Below are 22,243 nucleotides of genomic sequence, written 5' to 3' on the forward strand. Positions count from 1 at the left end.
ATTTCCCTCTCTCTTATTAGACGTATTAGCTGGATGATGGTTGCCTGACAGACGCTGTAAAGCCTTGAAAGTGCGAAGACGGGTATTCAACAGGCGCAGACGAACACAGATGCCACTTTAAGTCATGGTTGAGGTGGTTCTTGTGAGAATACCCGGAGAAAATGTGTGATAGAGCATGTTTCTCAAGGTTATTTTAACCATTGCTTCCTCTTGAGTCATTCAAGTGTTTTGCAGTTTGTGTCGGTGCCCGTATTTATTCATGGGCCCATATTTTTTTTTCACAAGTCCTGGCTTTAAACTGCAGGCTTCTGAATTGGTGTGGCACACTTACCTGTGTGTAAACTTCACTTACTGTACCCGTTTGCAGTGGTTCAGAGGGATATTGATTTTATATAATTGCTCAATTTCCCTCCTGCGTAAGACAAATGGCTTGTAAGCCAAAAAATGAGTTATGAAATAAACTGGGCAGATGTCTAAAATCCGACATCCGTGGGTCAGTTTACTGGCATCACAACCTGCACAGGAAATGTGAGTGTGATGTTTATTTGCCTACTGGACTGTCAGTTTTATGAGTCTTTAGTAAGAGAGTAGCATTTGGATTCCACCTAGATTAAAAAGGCAGCCTCCTGAGTGACCATACAGACAATATGTGTTATGCATAAAGTGACCACACCACAGTAAACTAAGTGTGGGGTGAAACGTATGTTTTACAGATAAATCTGAAATGTACACATCTGATCCTTGCTTTTAATGTCTTTATCAACTTGTGCATTCCTTTTGTCTACCACAGCATCTTAGACCTGCTAATTCAGCTGTTGTTCAGTTTGAATATAATCTTTGGGATTTGTTGTATTAACTGGGAAGTGAAACTCGTTGAGATTAAATATCTCTTTTGCAAAAGCCTCCAGATAGGGAGCATTAACCTAGCTTGTTTTTTAGAGGCAAGAGAAACAAGACCTTCCAAAGAAAAATCATGGAAGCAGATCATCTGAGCCACCATGATAACCAGTGGTTAGCCCTGGTTTCGATAGTCAGACACATCTCTTTTTTAAGCCAATCAAAAGTAAGACAGGAACCAAATCCCACATAAAGCGACAGTTGGTCATTCTACCTACGTGTGATACCACTGGCCTTTAAAAGCTCGCACTTTGTTCCTCATTCTCAGAGTTTATAAGTGAGATTTAATTATGTGTTGCATGCCGGACTAGTATTCTTGTGTATTAAAGTCCTTTTCTTTCTCAGTCGAACAGCAGTCGTCGAATGAGTAGAATTACTTATCAAGTGAGTCGGTGTTGCCCCTTCAGTAACAACTCCCTGGATTCTAGAATTACAGTCTTTTATTATGATTAGAGAAGAGGCAGTCAGCGCCGCCATTAGCAGGATGAAGTCATCCTTTTGATCCCCACTCCGACCAAGCTCTTTAAAGTCAGCTTCCAGTGTGTGTACCAGGTAACAACCTACAATTAGAAATCTCCCCAAAAGCTTTCAAAACAGCTACAGTAATATGACGCAGCTGAAGAAGTGCAACCCAGACAGAGACAGCTTTAGCAATTACAGGCTTGGCTTTAACTTTCCCTTTTTTTTTGGTAATTTAGGTAATTAAAAAAAAATATTAGGTTCTCTAGGCAGAAAGGTCCCACTGACATTCAGTATGTCTCCTGGCGTTAAATGACTGTTGGGAAAATTTCAAAGCAAGTTTGCAAGAAGTAAGACGAAAACAAAGAGGGTCATTGTTGTTGCTCACAGAAAGGTTGTCCTTGGCAAAGTGTTTGACTTTGTTGATCATGGTGTCTCTGAAAGTTTGAGTTTCTTTGTTTATTTGTGACAACGACTTTTGCATTTAATTTAGCCACCACAATTCCAGCCAGTAACATTAAAACTGCGTAGCTGACCGCTGTTATGCTGATGAGATCCAGTTTTTATGTTGCAGTTTTTGACATTGATGATCTGAACAAATTGATGCTTAAAGGAGAAATATTCTTTAAAACTTAGACAGGAAAGCAGAAACAGAGCGGAAGAATGCAGGAAATATTCTTGGGTGGAGTTGAATCCAGGCCCAACAGTAGCCTTCAGCAACATGGGCCACCATCTAGATGAGCTACACCGTTGTACTGATGTCAGATCAATTTTAAGCTACTTAAACATTCTATACATGGGGTCGTTAAGTGCTTGGAGACTTTGAAAAGGTCAACTATTGTTTTAAAATAAAAATTTCTTTGGTTTCCTGGTATGAAATAAGGGATAAACACTGGGAAAAATGAAATAAACTAACAGGGAAAGAAAACGCTGGTGTCCAAATGGGCAGAATCTGTGTTGACCCAGAATCTTACAATTTTACAATCTCTAAAAAATGAGACACAGCAGAAAGATTCAACAAATATTCTGATATCAAACCAAACTGATGACAGAATTAACATCTATTTTTTTCTGTACCTAGAATAAAAAGTCTTTGATCAAAATCACTAGATTCCTTTTTCTGTCTTTTCATTCTTGAGCATTTTTGCAGTGAAAAGGTTTCATTTTGTAGAACCAGAAGAGCAAACTTGTTTTGTATTTATGAGCAATACCAAGGCTTGAGTTTTTCTTTTAATTTTACTCTCTAAACATCCAATCTTTCCTGAAATCCTGTTAACATATTTTGCTGTGTTAGTGGCACCAAATGTGGAATTTCTATTCAGTGTTTTTCTTTCTTAATTTTAATCCTCCTCTGTGTAGCACAGCAAACGGCTGCGTCTTGCACGAGAGGGTTTTACAAATGAAGTTACTATCTTACGACTATTACTGTGGTTTTTACTTACGTTTAGTTTTATCTACGTATTTAGCCGTACCTTCTGGAATAGAAGAAAAAAAAAGCTGTAGAGTGGAGAAGAGAAACCCGCAGTGTGCTATTAATAGCAATGATAATGATTTGCTTACAAAACAGAGCAGTGGGTTACATATACCACCTCACTGCTTTCTGCGAATACCGCTGGTGAAGAGCTGAGCAAACACTTCTCTGTGAGATGCTCACACGAATACACGGAGACCTAAAGAAGTGTGTTATTGTATGTGTGTCCATGCGTATCCAAACCCTTACGGACTATTGCACAGGACTCCACAGTGACACCAGGCGCAGTATTAACATTCACTACTTGTCTGTCTGCTGTTAACTTATTTGCTCAGTCATTTCAGGGTCCTGAACCCCTACGAGGCGTTTGTCTGGATCACAGCTCTGACTTTGTACGCTTACTGTCAGTCTCCTAACTATGTGTATGGGATTACATGAGGGCCACAATTGATTACAGCTTTTATCTGACATGAAAGACATTTGGGGAGCTTTGATGTTCATTTTATGTCTTGCTAAAGACAGTGACACATTATCAGAACCATCTCAATCAGAACAGCTTAAAACTGGAAGCATGGATCAGTAATCAAATCTGTTTTCTTTGTAGTGTTTATTTTAACTTCCTAATTAAATAACAAGAGCAAAAATATCCAACCCTCACTGATTTTTCACAAAGACGAGGGTGTGGTTCTCAAGTAGTGTCTGTGTGAGGTTATAAATATCTCCACTAAGGGACTAACTCCAGCTGGGACAAAGGTCAAGACACCCTTGCTATTATTAGGACACTGCATCAAGTGGTGTCCTTGGCAGTTGTGCTTCTCTCACTTTCCCGGAGTGCCTGATATTTGACTTTACCTTGCTGCTATCCTCAGGAGTGCAGTCCTCTCTGGTCTCCTGCTGGGGAAGGGTATGCCAAACGTTCATGGTCACTCCTCTGTATCAACCTGCTGTGGAAGTAGTGAAAATATGCGAAAAAAAAGGTTAAGGTGCTGAAACCGCTCAGTTGCTGCTGCAGTGTGACTTGCCCAGAAATCTCACAGTATGGACACTAGGAGAATGTGCACATTTTAGACCAGCCAATAAAGGATTAAAAAAATAAAAAAATGCTGCTCGGAGCAAATAAATAAGGTATTTGTATGTGGTAACAATAAATTAAACATCATCCTATGGATTTTGAAAGGATTCCATTTTGGAGACTCAATTAAAACATTAATCATGCTGTTACATAATAACATAATGATAAAGTGACATGTGAACAATGGAATCGTGCACAAACAACATGTTGAGCTGGTTAAAACACTGTAGAAAATCCTGTCTGTGAAATGAGGACAAACAATCCAAACAGGAAGTACATCTATTTGGCAACGTCTGCTGAAAGAGCATCTTTCTTGGCATCTTTTCTTGCCACTGATTTTTGGTTGTTCAAGAATGGTAAGTAAGGACCAGCAGCCAATCAGGCAGGAGCCCCCTCCTTACAGGTTTTCTTGATCCACACGAAAACCTCGCTTAAGGAAGGTCCTACATGGGCAGTTCCTATATTTGAAACATGCACAAAGATGTGGGTGACCCTAAAAGGACCCTCAAGTTCCTGCTGTAAAAACAGCCTTTCCTCCACGGTGCCTTTGACTCAAATGGGGGCGGGGGGGAAGCCACATCATGTTTGGCCACTAAAGCTCAGTCTTAACTTGAGATCATCCTTTGTGTGGGGATTACCAACTTTGTCCCTCTGTTGGGTTGCTTCAAAACCTTTTAAAAGCCAGTAACCTAAAACGGCTCCAAATTCCTTCTATAAGTCTTAGATTTAGGTTAACCCACTCATGCGTTGTTGTGCATTTGATATCACTTGATTTAGTGCTGTTGGTTTAATCCAAGCCCAATAAGGTTATGTGAAACGTTGAATTAACAGCTCTTTGGGTTAAGGAGAGCTCAGTTAATGAGCCTTCTTAGGAAATCAGCCCCTCCCGCCTTCCTCTTAAAATTCCGGCTGTGCCTCACCTTGCTCCACTAATCCTCCCAAGGCCTGTAATGATAGATACACATGTGAGTGTGTGCAGACACTCGCACACAGACACTTGCATGCATACATTAAAAACACAAAAAAAATAAAACAAACAGGGAGAGGCAGCCGAGCTAATGGACTCGCACATGCTACTGACTGTCGGCAGCCTCCGTGTTGCACGGCAACATCTGGTCTGTATTGTTTTGTTTAACAAGTCAACAAGAGAAGCACACAAAATCATCTGTGGTCTGTGAGCCGGATTATTAAATGCACACTGGGCACAAGCCTTCGGGTCATTCATGGAGACTGGTGACATAAATATAAAACTGCATCTCTCTGCTACTTCAGGACTCTCAGGACTGCAATGCTTTTGAACTCAGTTGCTATATGTTGAATATAATGAATTACTAAACTCTTCATCTTCAAAATTATCCAAACATATTCACTTCATTGCAAACCTTTTAATTTCATAAGCCTAATTGTGGGCAGTTGTCTTTGCTGCTCCAAAGATTAACATCAAAAACATTGTTAATCTTTTCTGAGACGCCTCATATGGGCATAAAAGGACTGCTAGATCACATTATGTGTGATAAGATTGCATAAAATGATCAATTATCAATCAAAATTAAACTTCATTCAACTTCAGATGCTTAGTTTCTATCTTTAAAAAAATCTTCTTGGATCTGTGTGATGTTAGAGAGAGAAGTTATCCCTAATATGGTCATCTCAGGTGGGCAGCTCTAGCCATGAGAAGAGAAGCCCCACCCATCTGCTATGACAGCCAATCAGAAGAACACTATATGGGAGAAAAGGACTTGTTTCAGACAGGGGATGAACGGAGGGGTTGCACCATTATTTTGAGCTATGAATCATGAGCACAACAGGTCTCCTGCAAAAGTTCATTATGTAACACTTAACAGTCAGCTTGACTCTTCAGTATCATCATTTTTTAAAATATTGAAATGTGATATTGATGTGACTGTATTACTTTATGCAAGCACTCAAAAAAAAAGCTTCATTATTGTTCTAGATTGAGATCACATCATCTCTTTTTGGGTCAGCACAAAGGATCAGGGCTGCCATTGCAGCAGTTTGCATCTTTAAAAGCTGAATTCCTTGAATTGAGATGATGTGGGGGGGACGCGGCGCTGTAAAGCAGCTGAGATTTGTCAATACAAAGAGGTTGTTTGATTGCATTTGAGCGAAAGCTGGGAGCTTTTAGTGTCGTTGAAGTCAGCTTCTGTCTGCGTTACCACCACCCTAAAAACATGGACAACTCTTCCTTTCCCTGTGCTCTGCTGTTGCCATAGTGACTGGGCCGGCGTGCTCAGTTTCTATAAAGCTCTGCTTAGGTTGCAGACAGCCGGGCAATGTATGTCCTCACTGCTGGTCTGTACGTGAGTGTGTATGTTAATTTGTGGGCGCCCGTGTCTTTGTCTGAGTGGGTGCCTGAGGTCGTATGCAACTGACACAGTGGTAGAGACGCTGCGATGGAAATGTCTCCTTTCGCTCGCTTATCATTCACTTATCTGCAGCAAATGAGAAAATGTGCATTGCATATTGGAGCTTCCAATTCATATTCAGATCTTGTCATTTATTTGTTGAAAGCCCAGGTTGTGTCTGAGGGGACTGCCATGTTGAAAAGAAGCTTTCCTCTTTCATATGCACAACACCGTGTGAATTTGAATCACAATATTGACGTGCTTTCTGTTTTGTTGATGACTTCGCCAAAGGCTGTGTGTCTGTGCTGACAGTCTTGGGAATAGATATGAGCTTTTTAAATTTTTCACAATGTCCTTTAGCACCAGTGTTTCTGTGGATCCCTCCCTTCTCCCTCCCTTTTCTTACTCTAATCTCACATATACACTTGCATACATGTCGCATGCATATTCATATTCACACCCGCACACCCAGAGCATGTAAGAAATATCTATTTCACGGCCACGTGCATCTGCACATGCAGACAAGATATATTTATTCATAAGCTCATTAGAGGAGTGGATTTGCCTGCTGCCATCCATCACACTGTCACCCATCCTCAGCCTGGCACACACTGACAACAGAACTGCAGGAGAGAAGTCCATGGGATTTAGTCTCCTGGAACCAGAGCTATAGAGGGGATTTACTCCAATAGACAGCGCTTCCCTTCCCTATTTTGTAGAGGTGAGATCAGGGAGACTACAAACAAAAGAAATGGTAATCTTCTTTTCACCGTAGTTTATCCCAAAATTGATATTCTGGGAGGAGAATGCCTTTAGTCTCTCAGTGCAATCAGTGTCAAGGCATCGCAGGAAACCTTTGGTACCGTAAACGATTTAAAATGTAAAAACTGTTGAAATATATGGGGGGAACTTTGTGTTCATGCTCTTGCGAACACACTGCCTGCACTGTCAGACTGTCACACTCTCCTTCTAGCTTGTTACAGGTTATAGTGCAAGCTGTTGCAAGCTTGTCAGTGCAGGTGCAAGAGCACCTTCAGGAAATCAGACAGGACTGTAGGTTGAAATGGAAGCAGAAAAATACAAGCTTTGGCGTCTTTTTCTGCTACTGCACACTCATTTTTTATCTAACCAAGTGAATTTTTCAATATTGTTAAATGGATGAGAAAGGCAAAACAGAAAAAAATGCTCCAGCCCTAAACCAAATTGTGTACAGTTAGGAAAGTGTCTCTACCTGTCTTCCTGTTTGAAAGTTAAGAGCTCCATCAACCAAAATAATTCTTACTTGGCTCCTCAGGTAACACGTAGTAGGTGTACAACCTTCACACCAATATGAGCAGCATCTTTTCACACATCTTTTGTGTGAAGGTCAAAACCTGACATAAGCTATTGATGGGTAACAATAAAAATGAACAAATGGGAGATGAGAATATGGAAAATATGATTTATGTAATTGTCTTGTAGATAATTTACATTTAGTTACTCATAATAATAATAATATGTAATATGATTTAAATGCATTTTAAAATTATTAGTATTTTGTTTTCCTGACACATGTGTTCATATTACATCATTCATTGAGTTTATATTTATTTACTAACTCACAGTTAGTGGACTCTAAACTCATAAAACACTGGCCAAAAACAGAAAAGCTTGTAAGTCTGTCTGTCATGGCATTTCATTGAATCGTGGATGACTTTGGAGTCTTCTAGTCTTGGCGATCACTTGTATTTGTTCATTGTGGCATCTGTGCTGGATAACCTCCTAGATTTGGTATTTAGCAGAGTCCTGTCCAGGCCATACTAACACAGTGCTGACAGTGAATATGGCATATAAACGCTTGTACTTTATGCACATGCACATAGCTCTGAAGCAACACTTTATTTTCTTTGCCAGGCAGAATTCGTTTTCATTTGTTTTAACTTTGGATTTGTTTGTGAGCAGAGTATGTCAAATTGTGACAACAGATTGCAGTGGATTGGTGCACAATAAGATCATGAGAAAAGGGAACAAGTTGTTAGTTTCTGGTGCAGGCCTGGATCAAGGTACAAACCATTTCTTGGAATTTTAAGTTGTTTTTAGTCATGCCTGAAGCATGAAAATGTCCTTTGTTTTTTTAGGTTTCATTACTCTTATGCTGACTAAAATGCCTTAGCGACTTCTTTGCTTGGATTGACATGACATTTGTTGCAGACATTTTAGCAGAAAAGAACTGTAATAACTTTGATACATTATTTTTTTTATCTAAAATTTGACTTTGTCTAATACAACCTAATTAGGGACCTAATATTAGCTAATTAGTACAAGTAGTAGTATCATTTTTTGTGGTAAAATACCATGGTGTCATTAGCAATACTGCACTATTAATGCACTATTAATTTACAAAGTTGGGGGACCACTGTCTGAGGAAGCTACCACTCTATTGCTTAACCCATCTATATTATTCTCTCTTCTACTGAGTATTGAAGGTAATTAAATGTACAACATGCATTGTCATTACAGGTGGAAACTTTTAAGTAGCCTTAAAAGTTTCCACCAACAATGTTTGAAATTAGTGTAATGCGTCTGCTGTACTGAACACCTCTGGGGAACAGAAATGAACAATGAAATTAAATATTCTTCCTTTTTCATGTTTGCTTGCATATTTTACACAATGCTGTAGAGTGAGTAGGAATATTCCAACGATGGAATATGTAATGTGATACTTGAATTAAAACAGAAAAAGTCCTTGCAAAGGGTTTTAAGATAATATCGACACTGCATGAAAACTAAATGGAAGGTAGGGGCCACCTGCACATTTCACTTGGAGGAGCTGCTCAGCCATGAAAACCCATGCCATGAAGCTCCTGGTGCAGTTTCTATAGAGATGTTAATGCCACAGGAGCTTTGGAAATCTGCAGTTATCGAGTCAGCAGAGCATTAGCAACTTTGTAGCATTTCATTGCAGTATGGCCCCTACATGCTTGGTATGCATGCCTGACAACATCAGGGCATGCTCCTAATGAGATGACAGATGGTGTCCTGGGGGCTCTCCTCCCAGTTTGGACAGGGGCTCTGAGCTCCTGGACAGTCTGAGGTGAAACCTGGCAGCATCTGATGGGTCCCAGAGGTGTTCTATTGGATTTGGGTCAGGCAGAGTGTGGGGGACGGTCAGTGGTATCAATTCTTTCATCCTTCAGGGACTGCCTGCATACTCCCTCCACATAAGGCATTGTCATGCACCAGAAGGAACTCAGGACCTACTGCATTAGTGTAGCTCTGATAATAGGTTCAAGGATTTCATCCCGATACCTAATGGGAGTCAGGGTGCTGCTGCCTAGCCTGTAGAGGTCTGTACGTCCCTCCATAGATATGCCTCCCTAGACCCACAACCAAACCAGTTATGCTGAACGATGCTACAGGCAGCATGAAGTTCTCCACAGTGCCCGCAGACTCTATCACATCTGTCTCATGTGCTCAGAGTGAACCTCTCTCATCTGTGAAAAGAAGAGAGTGCCAGTGGTGGATTTATCAATTCTGGTAGTGTCTGGTAGTGGCTCCACAGTGTCGGGCAGGGAGCTCATGGTCTTGAGCACTCCTTCTTGCTCTTGACACTGTGGTGGGAGACACAGCAAACCGTCTGGCAATGGTATGCATTTATGTGCCATCCTGGAGGAGGTGCTGGGTCCAGCTATCCCTGCATGCTATCAGTAGTGACACTGACCTAGCCAAATTCAAAACTAATGGGAAAAAAACAGTAAAAAAAAAAAAACACTGGTGCCATCCACCTGTAAAACCATTCTTGTTTTGGGAGTTGTCTCATTGGTGCCCCTCTAGTTCACCTGTTGTTAACTTAATTAACACCAAAGCAGCTGAAACTGATTAACACCCCCCTCTGCTACCTAACTGACCAGAAGTCTAATTGATTTGATGGTGCGCTCTGATTTTAAAAAGCATATAATATATATATAGTTAGTGAAAAAAGAGTAACATTGAAAAAGATCTTTGAACAAAGACGCAGAGTTTAAAAGCTAAAGACTGAAAATAAAGCTTGTTTTGAAAATGGCATGTTTACAAGTCTGTACAGCCTGTGAGGATGCTTGAACTTTCTCGCTGTATGTTACGCGTTTTACATCGACCATCTGTACCACTGTACTGTGCTCAACAGTATGTAGGCAAAGGGATTAAAGCGCTCCTCCCCACCCATTACACACACACATACATTATCCTGACATTAGCTGTAACACGAGCCCTAAACAAAAGTGGTGAAGAATCTATTCCGGTTTTGCACTCGCTGTTGCTTGAACATATGTTCCAACTGCTGCTCATGACTTCCTGCTCACCGCACTTTGGTCCTGCACAGTATTTCTGCACCAGATAGCTTTGGACGTGTGTGCTCACCCATAACAGTAATGGTTGCGGCATACAGTATAATCTATTTTAAACCCCTATTTAACCAGATTAGTCAATTAAGAGTAAATTATGCTTAGCTGCTGCCCATCTCAAACCCACACCAGTACAGAAAAGAAAGATAATAGATTAAACAAATGAGTCTTATGCACAATTTAGTTGATATTGGCTGATTTCTTTTTTTCTTTCTCACAGCTGGGCATGACTTCAAGTTCGTCACAGAAGTTATTTCCATAGTGAGAACTTTTATAAAGTCAGAGGACAAAAAAAAAGGGGAAATATAGTCTGGTTCCTCCTGTTTATGAATATAACAGAGGAGGAGGGGAAGTCATTTCTGTATTGGATGGATGGGTTGTTTTTTCTGTTTTTGGTCTCCATTTGTGTGGTATATTAGCCAGATATTCAGCGTAAGCAGGCTTTTGTGCTAATTGACAGAACATTAAAAAGCAGAGCGAGTGCAGGAAGCATTATGGTCTCATTATTCTTGCCGTGGAGAGCCATCACACTCGGTGATTTTAACAACAACATCCTTGCAAACAAATGCCACTGAATGGATCGCAAAGGTTGCATTTCTTCCAGGGTATGTAGCCTGTGTGTGTTTATCAGTACAAAGACTTAGCCTTTTATGTGCTTCATAAAACTTTTTTTTTAAGAACACCACAATGTATGCACTCATGATACTGTAAGCTGAACTGGGTAACAGTGCTCACAATCTGTGTGCCGTGACCAAGAACCCATGAAAGGATCATACACAGCCACCACCCCCGGCTTTCTGTGAATCTCTGATTTTCTCATTTGATGTCTCAGACGCTGTGGCTGAGTCAGGCGCGAGGACATTCCCAAAATGGATCTCATTTGCATTCTTGGTGTGATTTTTGACACTGGACAAACAGACGCAAGAAACTTTTTTTATTTATTTAGCTTTTCTTTTTTTTTGCTTCCTGGTATTCTTGCATTTCAGTGGTGGGCTGATGTTTTGCAGGTGTATTGGTTCGCCCTAGCCAGGTACCTGATTGCTCACGTTGCTTATTTACTCATGTGTTTGCTTTATCTGACCCGAGGCAAACACAAGGCGTAAGAAAGCCTTCAGGATGTTTTCATTTTATCAGTGTGCTGCTTTAAGTTCATGCTGTAAGCTCTCTGACTTTCCTCCCTTTCTGTCCTGTCCCTGTCACTCCTCTCTTTCTTTTCTTCTTCCATCTCCCTGATTTATGTGTGTGTCTCTCTGTGTTTCTCTGTGTGCACGTGTTGTCTCCTTCTGGGTGTGTGTGTGTGTGTCTGTGCTTTCTGCTCCCAGCCCCTCTGCGGAAAGCAAAGTTTGTGGAGAGCCCTCGCATTCCACAATCAGAGCTTGGCTCCCCTACACACACCTCCACCACTGCCAAGAATCCAGACCTGGACACATACTGCCCTGGTAAGTTTTGGCCAGCTCATCCCTCATTTCGTGTGTTGTTTATTTATTTATTTTTTTCTCGTTGGTTCTTCTCTGCGCCTCCCTGGTTTCACAGACGATGATCAGTTTTCGGGGTATTCTGCTGCTGCTGGCTGCTGTAAAACATTGCTAAGGTTATTAATGAAAAAGCTTTACTGGGGCCCGCAGTGTCCATCCTCGTCACCTCCTCCCTCTCTGTCTCTCTAATCCTCTCTCGCTGCTTTCTCACCCCGCTCTGCTTCTCGGGCGGATAGCTCGGTTAGGTGCCACCGCTGTTTTCCGTTAACTTCGCAGTCGGCTTTTGCTCGGTAATCCTGCGGACAGTCCACATCCCCACCCCTCCCCTTCCCTCCCTCCCCTCCCAGTCTATCCCCATCAAACCCCCTCTATCCTCCTCCCTTGTCTCGCCGTCTTCCTCGCTCAGAAGGACTTTAAAGCGGGTCACCCGAGGATAGTGCTGTGCTCAGATCTGGTTCTGGTATATCTGCTTTCTCATCTTGCTTCTCCTTTTCCTGTTGCCATTGAGAAATGCGGTGCTAGCTTCCTGCCCTGTCTTTTTGGCTCAACTTGTGGTGGAATAGGAGAACCCAGGGCTGGATGTACACATGAGAAATGGTGATGGAGAGCCTCGAGGCTTAACTGGACTTATTTAGGCGGAAAATGTTTGAAAGTGTGCTACCAGCCTTCTCCGTCTGTGAGCCTCTTCTGCTGACTTTCTGCTCAATGGGAATTCTAAGTAGGTGATATAGTAGATTGTATATTTATTTCTATCATACTACACATTATATGGTCTGAATAGTGTATTACTTAAGGATAAACCCTTTGATTCTGGCTCCTGGCTTGCTTTTGAATCTCATGGATGAAAAACTGTTGACCCTGGCTTTATTTTTGCATTAAGTCAGGCGACTGGTGAATAGCAGTTGTTATGAGCGGCAATAGGTGTGACATTTCAGGGATAACATGGTAATCTCTGCTTCCACTGGAGCAGGAAAAGAGTTGATTGCGAGTAGTCTGTGCAATAAAAACGTGAACTGGAGCAGAACTGGGAGGCCTAAGATGAGTTTTCACGAGGGGTTAGGAGTTGCACCTCCCCGGTGGACAGATGGACATGTTAGCTCTTAACAAGGTCTCCTTGGCGTGTCTAGCAGCAGCAGGGTGGTGACTTAAACATCTGATCACATGCTAGTCCACACTCTGCTGCTGACACTGTCTTTTGAGTGGAGGAAGTGAGGCATCAGTTGATTTTTATGTGGCCTACAAAGATATTTGTGGTGCCATAAATATTGTTTGCAAATATTTTGTGAGACGTCTTGTAAAACTCCCCACCAGCCAGCCTCCTTAAACCGCGGAGTGAAAGCCTTTCTAATGATGCTAGAGTTCAACCTTCTTAAAGGTAATTCCCCAGACTGGAGGCAGACGCTACAGATAAAATCCTCCATTGTGTCACTCCTTTTTGCAATTAAAATTACAATCGGGGGTATTATAGATTTAATGTCAGTGCTTGCATATGCATGCCAGGTCACATGCATTTCTCAGTTGTGTTCAATGAACAGAGAGGAGCAAAAGACAAAACATTACGTGCCACTTCCCTCTCCACCCTTCCCATGTGAGGGGAAGTAGGAAGGGATGAAAAAACCAAAAGGTGAACAGATAATTAGCTTCCACTTCAACATGTGCTTGCTTTGTATTTTGAAAAATGTTATAGGCAAACATTTAACTTCTTTGAGATGTGTATCTGTTAAAGTTATTATCTGTGAGCCAAATTTCAAAATATAGAAAGATTTCTTTGCCCCAGATGTTAAAAACGCACTTATTTGTATTGGACTGATAAACTACTCAACTGACTTAGTATATTAAGGGGGGATGTGAAGTCCATAAATCTCAACAAAAAATTTAGAGTCAGGTGCAGAACCAAAAGAAATGAGCTGCAGCATTCCAGCACATTGTTTGGATTTAATGCCAAACGGTGATAAGGAAGAATGGCGTGAATGTAGTTTAAGATGTAAACAACAGATCTGTTCTGTGACCTTGTACTAAATTATCTGATGCCTGAAGTTAATTGAGCATAAGTATGGGCTGTGAAGGCATTTAACATTCAGCCAATGCATATTTTGTGGTTTATGTGCTTTTTAATTTGATTGAATAGAGACATATTCTCATATAATTGGAAAGAACTAATGATGTTCTATTAAAGTCATGAAGAAATTGGTGTTATCATAGTGAACTTATTGTTATCTTCAACAAACCAGTTTGACATGATTTGAGCTTCGTGTCATGGAAGAAGATGTGTACACTGTGGTCTCGGTGCTCACTCAATATTTTCTCTTTTTTTGGACTGTTGTCTGTAAATCCTGGTATAGGTGTGTGGGGAAAAATCCCAGTAGATCAGTAATTTCTGAAGTAGTCAGATCAACTTTTTCCCCTTTCTGATGCTCAGTTTGAACTTCAGCAGATCACTGATTGACTTTGTCTCTATGCCCAAATGCATTGAGTTGCTGTCATGTCACTGGCTGATTGGATATTTGCATTGATGAGCAGTTAAACAGGTACATCTGAGTGGCACGTGAGTGTATGTTTGTAATAGCAGACAAAAATATGCAGTTTAATTTCAGTTGGACATCTTTAGCTTCAGGTCTTTAAAGCCATTTCTCCAACTAGACTGTCTTGTTGTGATTTGCCAATTTTTGGAGTTATGTGCTGTAAAAATGTCTGCTGAATTTTTCTTTTCTCTGCTTTTCTTTGACTCAAGGCAAGCGCTATGTAGTTTTACTGTATTCAAGAGAAAGCAATGTTTTTTTTTATTCATGTTTCATGACCCAGTCACCCAAAAACAGTTTCGTATAGGAACTATTTTGTTCTACTGTCTTTATCCGCCAACCAAAGGACTCATGCAGCTCTCTAACATTACAGCTCATTGATGATTACATCCTGTCAGGCTGTCATAACCATGAGCCTCTCATCATTGGTGCATTCTCAAATTGGACACTGGACATTTACATGGTTGGCGGGTGTCTCGGAGACAATAATGTTCGTGGATTGTTTTTAATAAACGGGTTGCTATTTCTGGAAAGAGCCTTTCCCTTTTTTTTTTTGTTGTTGTTCTTTGAGCACCACTAGGCAAGAGCCATTTACTTCAATTACACTGAAGAGAAGGCAGCACCTCTGCAGCTGATATCTCCAAAATTGGGCAACTCACACCAGAACAATCTAAATGGATAACTAGGACCGCAGGCGGGGGAATAGTAAATTTAATTTTGGAGTTGGCTTCAACAGCATAACGCTACAGTCATTAAACAAATAATAAATAGTAATATTATCAAATATAGTGTATTTTAATATCTAGTTTACAGATCTTTTTTGTTATTCTGCCAAATAAAATAACTCATAAAGATCCAATGTGGTAGTTTTTCTGTGATTTCAACCATTGCCAAAACTAAATACAGCTAAAGCTGTTCCTAAAGTGCAAGTTCTATATAGCTTCATTATACTTCTTACATCTACGTTATATCATCAAATCCTGAAATCCGGTGCCCTGAGATGCAGTGTTTATGGATAGATAAGATCACAGCTGTGCACATCAAGAATGTGAGATTCATTCCTCTGATCTCTTGATTAGCCCTACATTCCCAGATTTTCAGGTGTCTTTGCCTGTACATTTCACTGCTTGTATTATTCAAGCTTTCTTTTCCTCCCCATAGCCCTAAAATAAGATTGCAAACACCACTTCAACCTCATTTTTACCACATCCTCTTGAGGTAAATTTATCTTTGAACCTTGCGTATTTAACTCTTTCTTTTTAAAAATGTGGTGGCCTACCTTTCGAGAACCTGGAAGTTAATGCGCCCAGGTAGAGGTGAAATAGGAGCCACCAAATGCTATGTGTTATCTCACCTGCTCATCAGGCCTATTTATACCCTCTCCTGTCCGGTCCAGTCCCCTGCTTGCAGCACACATGCTTGCTCTCTCTGGCTCTCCGTCGGTGCGCGAGGGCAGATCCGTGGATGGCCAGGGAGAAACAGATGCGCTCGCACAGAAACACATTCCTAGCTGCGCGCAAAGATAGTTGCCATGGCAACCATCTGTCTCCTTCGCAGCTCAGGAATCCAATAGAGAGAAGTGTGCATTTATATATATGCATATATGTGTTTTGATGTTGCAAATTTTATTTTATATTTATTGAGGTGTTACACTGACGAAAAGCGCCTGAAGTTCCTTTAGCCGTGTGTTTGGCATCTGGCTTTGAAGTGATCTAGATGTTTGCTTGCAGTGACTTCGGCACCATGTGATTGTCATAATGTGTATTTAAAGAACAAAAGGTAGGGCTATAAATAGAAGCAAATCAATACATACAACCCCTACATTATGATAATATATTCCCTTTGATTGTAGCTCCCTTACAGTAGCTACAAGAACAGGTAGCTTTCAAAAAGATTCAGATGGTATGGTATTTTTGTTTCAAGTTTGACAGCTCTGTGATTGTCGTCACTGCCAAAAATCTGGGCCTTGGCCATATGTTTGACTCCACTGTCATATTTTTAGAGTGGGAGAGTTTAAAGATGTACAAAGGGATTGCCTATGGTTAGCTCAAGGGACTCACTATGGGCTCGGGCATCCAGATTAGAGATTTTGTTACCACATCAAAAGAAACCTAGACAAACTGCTCGCTCCTGCACAGGGTTGGCCAACAGCTGGCTGCTACACAGACGCTATAGTAAGAAGAACTAAAGGGAACAGAGGGAATCGTGAGGGAGAGTAGCATTCAAAGAGACGAGTGAAAGAACACAAGTTAACACAGGCAGACAGAGCCTATGTTTGATCATGATCACGATCACGCCCCAACCCCCCACCATACCACCTACGGGAGCAGTTGACTAATGACTGCTAATATATTCACTCCTTACTACTACCAGTCTGTCAACTGGGAAGCCTTCGGTGGCTTAGTGTTCAGACTGGTGCAAAGACAGCAGCTAATACATAGAAATGACATGCTGTCTGTATGGATAGATGATTTGCTTTACTTTTCATGTAGTTTTCTTCTGTTCATGGTCTTCATGGGACATCACATCATTAGGGAAAAACGATACACTGTATATAAAAGATGGACAAGGCTCCCAGGTATAAAAAGGACAACCAGAAGAGGGCACTCCTAGTTGCAAAAAGAAGTTTTGTATACCTCTGTTCCCTTGATTGTTGTCCTTAGTATGAGTTTAGCATCTTACTCACTAGTTTCACATCTTGTTTAAATGCAGCATGATCTTCATTTTGTAAATTTTGGTACCCATCAGTGTCGAGAACGGTAAATCAGCATATCCTCATTATGATTAGCAATGTGCTACTGTATGCTGGTAAAGCTTTTTGTACCCCTCACTCATGGTGACTGGTTTCAAAAAGGAAAGATGGCAGCAACAAAAATGCCCAGCTCCAGGTTTCAGACATGGGACAATGCAACCCAGTGACACAAAGACTAGTTTCCAGCAAAATGAGATGTTCCTCTGCTAGCCAAAATGCATGATAGTTATTACATTGGATAAACCAAAGCGAAAACCAACCTGTTGTTGTCCTATAAATTTAATCTAATTGCATTTGATTAAATTTATTTCATACAATCTATCAAAGATGCTGCTGTTTTGTTGGTAATCTGCTGAAATGTTGACTAAAATGACCCCACTTATCGATGAACATCACTTGTAAGTTGACATTAACCAGTCAGCACTTACCTTCTCCTTTACCTTCAAAACAGCAGATATATTGACCACTCCAAATTGAAAATTTACATAACTGTGTAAACTTTTATGCTTTAACGAAAAGATTCCCAATAAGGTATATGTAAAACACGGCAAAAGTGGAGCTCTGGCAGGGACCCGGGGCTGTTTTTAGTGATTGAAGTACTGCTGTGCATGCTGTATACAGATCAAAAGTGTCCAAAACTTGCAGTTTTTCACATATATTTTGTTTTTCTTCTTTTTAGATGTTTTTATCTTTCTGGTTGTAGCTTGAAATTGATGAAAAATTCACAGGTTTGTGGTTAGCTTATACCAACACAAACCAGAGCTCTGCTGTAGTCATGTGTCTGAAAACTATGAATCGATGCAAGTGCATCTCAGCCGTCCTCCTGTGGTATTAGCGGTGAGGAGGTAGGACTTTTACCCCAGCTACATATTCTCCATTAATGGACACTTCCTCAAGGGAAACCCATGGATTCACTGACCTTGGAGGAATGCATTCTGCTCCATAAAGCCATCACCATCTCGTTAAAACTCATACATAATTAGCTTGTTTCAGACCTAATGTGTGCTGTGATTACCTCATTATTGGTTGCTGCTGTGTGTGTTTTTTATTGAAGCACTGCACCCATGTCATCCCCATTTGATTCAAAGGTTTTTTCCCCTCCGTCAGAAGGCACCCAGCTTCTTTACTTGCTCACACTGTCTTGGAGTCAATCTAATGAGGAACCTGACAGTGTTCTGCCTTTTCCGCCCATGAGCAAATGGAGAGGGGAGCCCGGGCTTTAGATTGCCTGTCTGTGTGTGTGTGTGTCTTTGAACTGACGAGTGAGAGGACACAGGCTGTAGACAAGCTGTCTGTCTTCAGAGAGGTGGCGTGGCGGCTTGGACTGTTTAATGGCTGTCAGTCAGAGCTTCGTGTAACTACCTGCCAGTCTGGTTTGACCAGCCCTGCTGGAAAACTGAGGGAAAAAAAAAAACACGGTCTGCCTCGAGCTGTTTATTTAAAAACCAACCATCTTGTGCTGTTGGCTTCAATAACATTGATGTCTGGACCAATTCAGAGGCTTATATGTCCAATTACAGCTGATTGGACATTGCTGAATTTAGCCACCAGTCACTTTTTTGTGCAGGGTGAGTAATTAACACAACCTTGAGCTCTGCGAGTGGCACTCCAGTGAATAATGTGAAATTGAAATGAAGCTGATCTAGTAGGCACCTCTAGGGCCGAGTGTGATTGAAAAACATGATACCACCGGTTAGGGATTGTTATGGGTGGGGGGTAACCAGGCAACCGGGTGACGGGATGAGGTCATTAAGGGATTTTTGTTATGGGTCCTATTGTAAAGTTGGCAACTGAAATCCCTCCGCTCTGGGGGTGTGTTTGTGTGTGTTTGTGGTTTTGATCATCTGATCATCATGCAGGCTCACCCGGGTGTTTTCTTTGCTCTCTTTAGTCCCAGGAGTCTCTGTAAATAGAAGTAAGGATGTGGACATGCACGCTTTGTTTTGAAAAGGCACACACCTCTTTCTCTCTCGCTCTCTCTCACTCACTCACTCACACACACACACAGGTGAAGGGCGTATTTCATTACGTCACTTGAGCCGTAGTGGTGATGAGTGGTGCGGAAGGAGCTGTCGTCGGTATGGGAGCCTACTGCTAGTCGCTGTGGAAGGCAGTTTTTTGTAAACAGTTGAAAACTGTTTTTGTTGTTGTGGCTGAGGGGATTTTGGAGTTTACGTAAGGAGATACCTCAACCGAAAAGTCCGGCTGTCGGGGAATGTGTCAGTAATGCACAGCTCTGAGCTATGGGAGAAGTCGGGTAGGGTGCTTCGTTTTCTTTTCCTGCGTGCAGGTGCTGTGTGTCTTGTTTCCAGGTGTGTAGTCAGGGCTGTAGTTTATTCAAAGGAAGTGTAACAAGTGTACTGTGTGTTTCTAGGTAAAGAGGTTATAGATGTATAAAAAATGAAATGTTGTAAGGTTTTTTTGTGTGTTTTTTTTCTTGTGGCAAAATAAGCTGCTGTTCAGTTGTCTGCCCACCACTGACACACATTCTCCCGTTCCTCTCTCTTCTTTTCGCTCTCCCCCATCTCCTGCCTCCTCCTCCTTGTGTCTATCTGCCTCCACAGGGGAGTCAAGCCAGGAGCTGGGCCCCCCTCCGTCCGTGGATGAGGCAGCCAACACATTGATGACGCGCCTGGGTTTCCTTCTCGGAGACAAACTGAGCGAGGGGCCAGCCGGTACCCAGTACAGCATGGAGGAACCCGAGGCGAGACAGGTACCAGAAATATGCTTTATTAACTATTCTCAGGGCAGTTTTTCTCTGATGATAGAGTTCATCGATATGTCATCATGTGATGCACGCAGTGTGAATTTGATAAGAAGGGTTCTCTCAGATTAACCTAGTAAATACTCGTCATAGCTACAGGCTTTCATTCTATTGATGGTGGTTTATCCTAATCTATATCTGAGTCAAACAGTAGAATCTGTCTTGTAAGATATGTGATTTTCACACATTTGCATTGTGAGAGATCGCACTTGGAAACTTGAACGAACGCATCTGATTCGATCTGTTTTGACATTTATCTTCATAATATTCGTGTTTACATTCAGTTTTGACAGATCTTTGGAAGTCAGGGTCGCCAGATTTTTGACTTTTCAGTAAATTGCCCTCATGTGCCAGAGTGCTTTAGATTCTGAGATTACCAGTGCCTCTCCATCAAGTGTCAGATATCCACCTGCCTAATTAGCTTTTTATAAAACAAATATAATTATTTTTTTCCTTATTTAGATTATTTCTAGATTATTCAAAGGAGGTTTCTTGTGGCAACACGCGGCAGGTTAGACTTAATGTTTTTCTCCTACACTGTAACCTTTCTATTTGTGAATTTGTCAGTTGTGCAACAAACAGCTCTTGGCACAAGAGACTTGCTCTAAGCTCAGCAGCAGATGCCCTGGTATCTCTACCTAAACCTAATTTGACAGGTATGAATTTTCCAAACTGTGCAAGGAAAAACAGTTGCTGCGGAAAGGCAGCGAAGAAGAAATGGGGGGGACGAGGGGCTAACCTGTTGCTGAAGCATTCAAAGCAGGCATAGGTATGTGTTCGCTCTGAAACAGTGTGGGTAAGCGATTAGACTGATGGACTGCCTGTGCTTGATGTGAGCGCTGCTGTAGCAGTGGGGGTGTATAAATTGAGAGAGGTTTATTCAAGCGGCTCTTTTTAGAGACGTGACTCATACGAGCACCCCGCTGCATCGTGCACACAGTACAAACTTATTGTTTTAGATATCTGCCCCAAATACTGTTCTCTGGATTGCAATTTTGTTTGATTCATTAACCACCAAAAATGACAAGGATTGCCTCAAGACACCATCTATTAGCAGATAAAAGAGTGGGCTTTTGCTGTAATTCTTCTCATTTGCTTGGGATTTACTAGATTTTAATGGACTTTGGTTAGTGCAGTAATTCAGGGGTTTGACACTTTGCCCTCCACAAGACAACAAAAATATGCACAGTTAGGGATTAGCAGATCTTGATGTAACCATAAACATACAGAAAACTACTCTTAAAGTAATAATAACCACCTAAGTGCAAGATAATATAAGTAATATAGTTTCAAAGCCAATTTATAAATGTTCATTTAGTGATTCTAATTCATGTCTGAGACAGTGACTGAAGATAAAAGTGTATAATTCAAAGGAGGTGTGCATGTTTTGCCAAACTACTACCAACCAACAAACATTTTCAGCAATCGGCGTACTTTATCTTGCCCTCTCCTTAAAAAATATAAGCTTAAGAAAAAAAAATTCATATGCTGTCCAGATATTGGTAGGATACTGCTACTTTCAATTTTTTAATTTTCTTTATATAGCTTCAAATCACACCAACAGATGCTTTATATTTATAATGTAGAGACCCTACAATAACTTTTAAAAGCTGCTGCTATAAAGTTGGGCGTTTTCACATGGGAGTCTATGGTGATGGTCTTGGCCTCAAATGGCTGACATAGCAGCCCTGGTGGGGTTACACTTGACATATAATGGGAAATAATGGCTGTGATATTACTCTGTTACATTTCTCCAGCCACCCTGCTGGACAAATGATGTAATAACGCAGCTTCTGTCAGAAAAAGGAAGAAAATAAAGTGCTACATGGCTCTAAAGGCTTATCAGTGAACACAAGATCAATATTTTTAAAAAACTGGGTGTTTCTTTTCTTGCAACCATCTTTGTTGTTGCAGAAGTCAATTCAAGATTCTTTGTTTTTTTTTCTTTGGGTCTCCCTCTATAATCCATAAATCCTCCTTTTGGCATTCTTAAGGAGATCTTTGATATGCAGGGCATTTAAGATTCAGTGATCATTATTAAAAAAAATTGCCTCCCATTCTCCATTTAACATGTTTGATTTCCTACAATAGCTGCTGCAAGACCTCG

General features: G+C 41.1%; 1 protein-coding gene across 6 annotated transcripts in view; it reads left to right on the forward strand.

Moving 5' to 3' along the window:
* The window catches only part of tanc2b (tetratricopeptide repeat, ankyrin repeat and coiled-coil containing 2b), a 165,414-nt gene that overhangs the window by 102,338 nt on the left and 40,833 nt on the right, over positions 1–22,243 (forward strand). For 3 of the 6 annotated variants that reach the window (XM_031760131.2, XM_031760132.2, XM_039616042.1), the window contains 2 exons: positions 11,949–12,065; positions 19,937–20,085. In XM_031760131.2, the coding sequence (XP_031615991.1) occupies positions 11,949–12,065; positions 19,937–20,085 (266 nt within the window). Of the gene's footprint in view, positions 1–11,948; positions 12,066–19,439; positions 19,630–19,936; positions 20,086–22,243 lie in introns of those variants that run through there. The other 3 variants (XM_031760133.2, XM_031760134.2, XM_039616043.1) reach the window with 2 other exon arrangements.

This window comes from Oreochromis aureus, linkage group 8, assembly GCF_013358895.1.
Source record: "Oreochromis aureus strain Israel breed Guangdong linkage group 8, ZZ_aureus, whole genome shotgun sequence".
Taxonomy (NCBI): domain Eukaryota; kingdom Metazoa; phylum Chordata; class Actinopteri; order Cichliformes; family Cichlidae; genus Oreochromis; species Oreochromis aureus.